The following is a 4,932-nucleotide window of genomic DNA, read 5'->3' on the forward strand; positions in this document are numbered from 1 at the left end:
ATGACCTGGGCTCAGAGGAAGACATTGTCCTTTGTGATGGTCAGGGAAACCGCCTCATCGAAGGCATTGGCACAACAGGTATGGTATTGTAAAAAAAAAGAAAATCCTACTTAAAGGTGCATTCAGCGATCCTGTTTGGCGTAACGTCTTGTTGATGTTTGAAATTATTATCAGCGGCAACCTATAGCCGCTGAGAGGCTAAGCAGCAGGAAAGATCCGTGAAGCGTTTCCATGCATTTAAAATTCACACTCAAAAAAAAGATTAGTTACATAGTTTTAACATAAACCAATTAATAATCTGAATGTGATTCATATTTTTAAGTCATATATATAAATGAAACGGATAAGATTTATGTAATTGTATTAATAAACTAAATGTGATTCATATTTGTCAGTCATATGTAAATGAAATGGGTAAGATTTATGTAATAGTACACAGAAAAACGCCCATGTTAAATTAACACTTCTCAGTATTCATATGTGTGCACACTACAGAGTTAAAATACCATTGAAGCAGTGTTGAAGTTAATGAGATAATTAAGTGGTGATTGAGCATTAATTATGAACACCTGCTGTTAACAAGCAGAATCACTGAAGGAAAGAAAAGGCTGTCTGCAGAGACTGCGTTTTTTTACAGTGTGTTCAGGGGACAGGCAGCTAGCGGACAGTGAGGAGATGTTTGCGGTAGGTGACAAAAATGTTTTGGCCTAAAAAACGTGTGAGATCGCTGAATGCACCTTTAATAGTAGTTCATTATTATTATTGACATCACATATCTTGGATATCACTTATTTTTTCAATATTGTCTGATTAGCTTGTTTATTGAATGTATTTCACTTTAATTTTGTAGCCTTTGTAACGTGTTTTCATATAAGCTGATAATTGTCCCACTCTTTTGCAACCTGTTGCACTCCTGGTTGCCAGCAATGGGCTCTCTCTTACTTCCTTCATTAAGCAAGGTCAATAGGTAGTTAGTTGTGCCTTTCATCTAAACCACATTAAACTTGCCAAGGAGTCTGTTCAAAATCAAAAAAAGTAATGGAATTGAAATTTGAAAATGTAATTTTATCCCCAACATCTTCTCTTTAGGACTCTTGTTCTGGAAGCAGAATGCTCGGAAGATTGTTGCCCTCTGTGACAGTGCCTACCAGGATTTGATGAGACGGAAGAGAAGGAGGACAAGGTAACAAGCATACTGTTTATAGAAGCCTTCATCTATTACAGAATTCAAGACTAACTTCTTTCAACACAAAAGGCACTGCAGAGTAAATACTCCAGAGTCTCCACATGTACATTTAAATTTTGCATTTCAAGTCAATAAACCCTTTTCAACATATAAGCAAATTCACAAAGACCAATAAATTCTGTCAAAAACCATCCAGCAATGGAGATGACTTTAAGTTGATTAGGCATTATCAAATTAAGTTATTTTAAAGTATGCTGAATACAAATAAACTGGTTAAAAGGTGTGACAGCCCCAAGAGCTCTTTGTGTTGGGCCTCTGTACTGTGTGCTGTCTGTGTGTTTCTCACTGCAGGCAATTAAGCAGATTGGGAGCACCTGGCTAGTAGCCCAACCTATTTAGGCCTGCCCGCCCAGACACCAGTGTCGGTGCTTGCGCCTGCCACACTATTCTTTTGTTTTGTGTTGTTTTAAATAAATTTATGTTAATCTTTGAAAACCTGAGTTGTATCCTCCTCCTTTGTTGCGGCCTGAGAGCCGGGGTTGTAACAAATTGGGGGCTCATCTGTTTTTTTTTTTTTATTCTGGTAGGTTTAATTTTAATAACCTAATTTAGTAAGTTTGTTGCGTTCTAGGATTTTTTTTTTTTTTTTTTGGAGGATGAGCTTGAGCAGGTTTTGGGTCACATTTAAAACAAGTGGTAACACTTTACAATAAGGTTCATTAGTTAACTACATTAGTTAACTACATTAGTTAACATTAATTAATAATGAACTGCACTTACAGCATTTATTCATCTTTGTTAATGCTAATTTAAACATTTACTAATACTTTATTAAAATCTTGCTAACATTAGTTAAAGGAATAGTTCACCCAAAAATGAAAATGCTGTCCTCATTTACTCTCCCTCAAGTTGTTCCAAACCTGTATGATTTCCTTTCTTCTGCTGAACACAAAAGAAGATATTTTGAAGAAAGTCGGTAACCAAACGACTGATGGACCCCATTGACATCCATAGTAGGAAAAAAAATACTATGGATGTCAATGGGGACCAGCAACTGTTTAATTACCAACCTTCTTTAAAATATCATTTTTTGTGTTCAGCAGAAGAAAGGAAATCATACAGGTTTGGAACAACTTGAGGAAGAGTAAATGATGACAGAATTTTCATTTTTGGGTGAACTATCCCTTTAATGCACCGTGAACTAACATGAACAAAAAATGAACAGCTTTATTTCTATTAACTAACATTAACAAATATTAATAAATACTGTAACAAATGTATTGCTCATTGTTAGTTCATGTTAGTTAATACATTAATTAATGTTTAATAAATTAACCTTATTGTAAAGTGTTACCAAACAAGTTTTTTGCGATTGTGGTTAAGGAGCTGGTTTTATAACCATTTCTGCAGAAAAGGGATGAGTGTGAAACTAAAAAGTCCTTATGTTAAGTTGGGTTAGGTCATCAAAACCAAAAATATAGATAACAGCAAATAATCAACGTGGCTGTTCAGCATGACTTGCTTGAATTGTGTAAACTAACTTTTTTGTACCCCACAGTGGCATTGATGACCAAACTGTCCGATGTGTCGAGGAGCTGGTGCTGGCAGCCGAAGAGCTGCCAGCTATTACGGAAGCACTGCGGGACCTGGGGCTATATGCTCGGGCAAATAGGGTCAGCACGGTGGCTCTGACTGGTGACCAGGTGGCAACAGTCAGGTCAACGTTTCAGTGCCTTATATGCAGAGGTTAGTCAGTTGTAAATTATCTACAAACAAGTCATTCTGCAGTAAAATCAAGTCATAGCATTACCCTATTGAAAGTCGCCTGTCACATTAAAGGGTTCAACATTATAAACGGACACTGCACTGCCAAACTTTGTTCAAAGATTTATTTTAGATTCTACTACAGAACCCAGGGTTTCAGAAGAAAACAAATATGTACTGCTTAATTACAGGGAAATGTGCCAAAACATTTTATGTTTAATGTAATCTTGCAGCTATAAAACAATGGCATATTGGATATTGGATTTTAATTTTAGTATCAATATAAGTGTGATGTAGCTTCAGTGAAGATGTGACCAGCAGAAAAAAATATGGATGTTACTGTCATACAATATAGAACAAGAGGCTTATGACACCAGAGATATATAGGGGATACAAGGGAATGTTTAGACAGATATCATTACTATGACTACAATTTTTATTAAAATTTAATTATTGCAGTCAATGGGAATATATATATATATTATATAACTATTAACACACTGTAACACTAACAAGTGAAATGAGACAGATGAAAATTGCTTGAGACAACTGTTGAAATATTTGTTGAAAAATATTCTGAATCTTGCAGATGTGATTGAAAACCCAGTTGTGGCACCGTGCTGCCGCAGCCTCGTTGGATGCCGGGTCTGCGTTGAGCAGTGGGCAACTACCTCTCCGCACTGCCCAAAATGCAGGGACGAGACGTTCCAAGAAAAAATTTTTGAAATTACAGGGATGGGGGAGATTGTCAATGTTTTGAAGGACACTATTAGTTAGAGGATTGTTTTAGTTAGTTTTTAGTTTAGGTTTTAAGTTAAGTTAAATGGTTAAGTTTGGTTATGTTCATCTGTTATGTTATTTTATGCAATTAATAAATTGTTCAATTTTATTTTCTATTATTCTCACTTGCAGAACTCCTTTTGTTGTATTCATTTTGTTATTTTATGCAAATAATAAATTAATATAAATATTTTAATAAAATAAATTATGTTCACTTGCATGACATACTGCTTGTTGTCTATTATACACACTAGAACCACACACCCCACTGGACTGAAGGCCTATATGTGAGACATGTTTTTAAATTTGTGAGTGTTACAGTCAACTCCTAAAACTTCACGCAGTATAATAGCACATGTAAATCAGACAATCAAACATGAGGAGAAAGAGCTCATTTTATTGAGTAGGCTAATGCCTTAAGCAGCTGTGCTAAGAAACGTGATTTGTGAAAGCACAGTTGTAATGAAAATGATGGGAAGTGTTTTAATTACAGAACATAAATCAATATCTCCATGACAGTAGCTCGCACAAAGCAGACACAGTGCGACACCTACTGGTGTCTGTAATCGTTTTGAACTGCCCTTGATTTTAAACTTCGTTGGATTATTAACGTTACATGGAGGACTGAGAACCTTCACATATGTCGTTTTTGATTGTATTATAAACAAACTACTATCACTATTAGTTACCTAACTAGCCTGTTCAATACATTTCTATATTAACACTGTATAACGTGAGCGAGGTAACAGCGTGTCCTTGGGCTTTTTGAAAATAGCTATGATGCGTTAGGATAAAATTATATTTGAGGACCAACACAAGTTTTACGAGGGTGTCAATCGAATGGCAAAGACGAGATAGGGACTGATATTATGATGGCGGAGTCACGTGGGAATTCACGTTGAATCGCTGTCAGTTCGCTGTCCATTACGGTGGAAACCACATTAAATATAAATTTAATTATATAATATAGCGCTAACAGTAACAACTCTGCACACACAATAAGTTCTTAGGTTAACCTATATTACCAACTGTATTGAGCCAAACAATGCGCTCATTAAACGTGACTGGTGATGTCTGGATAGGCACGATATGAAATAGCTGTAATAAACTACTGTTGCTAACATATTTATTCCGGTCCAGGGGCCGTATTCACAAAGAATTTTAAGGCTAAAAGTAGCTCCTAACTGGCGAATTTAGGAGCA

At 35.8% G+C, this 4,932-nt stretch overlaps 1 protein-coding gene across 1 annotated transcript; it reads left to right on the forward strand.

Annotated features, from left to right (window-relative positions):
- LOC309474669 (uncharacterized protein) lies at positions 1–3,727 on the forward strand (the record flags this gene model as incomplete). The annotated part of the gene is made up of 4 exons (XM_082137226.1): positions 1–78; positions 1,090–1,183; positions 2,745–2,932; positions 3,540–3,727. Exons 2-4 carry the CDS (start codon positions 1,158–1,160, stop codon positions 3,725–3,727), a joined length of 402 nt encoding a protein of 133 aa, XP_081993352.1. The 5' UTR covers positions 1–78; positions 1,090–1,157.
- Between the last annotated feature and the right edge of the window lie 1,205 nt (positions 3,728–4,932).

Source organism: Leuciscus leuciscus (genome assembly GCF_965113295.1).
Source record: "Leuciscus leuciscus genome assembly, chromosome: 1".
Taxonomy (NCBI): domain Eukaryota; kingdom Metazoa; phylum Chordata; class Actinopteri; order Cypriniformes; family Leuciscidae; genus Leuciscus; species Leuciscus leuciscus.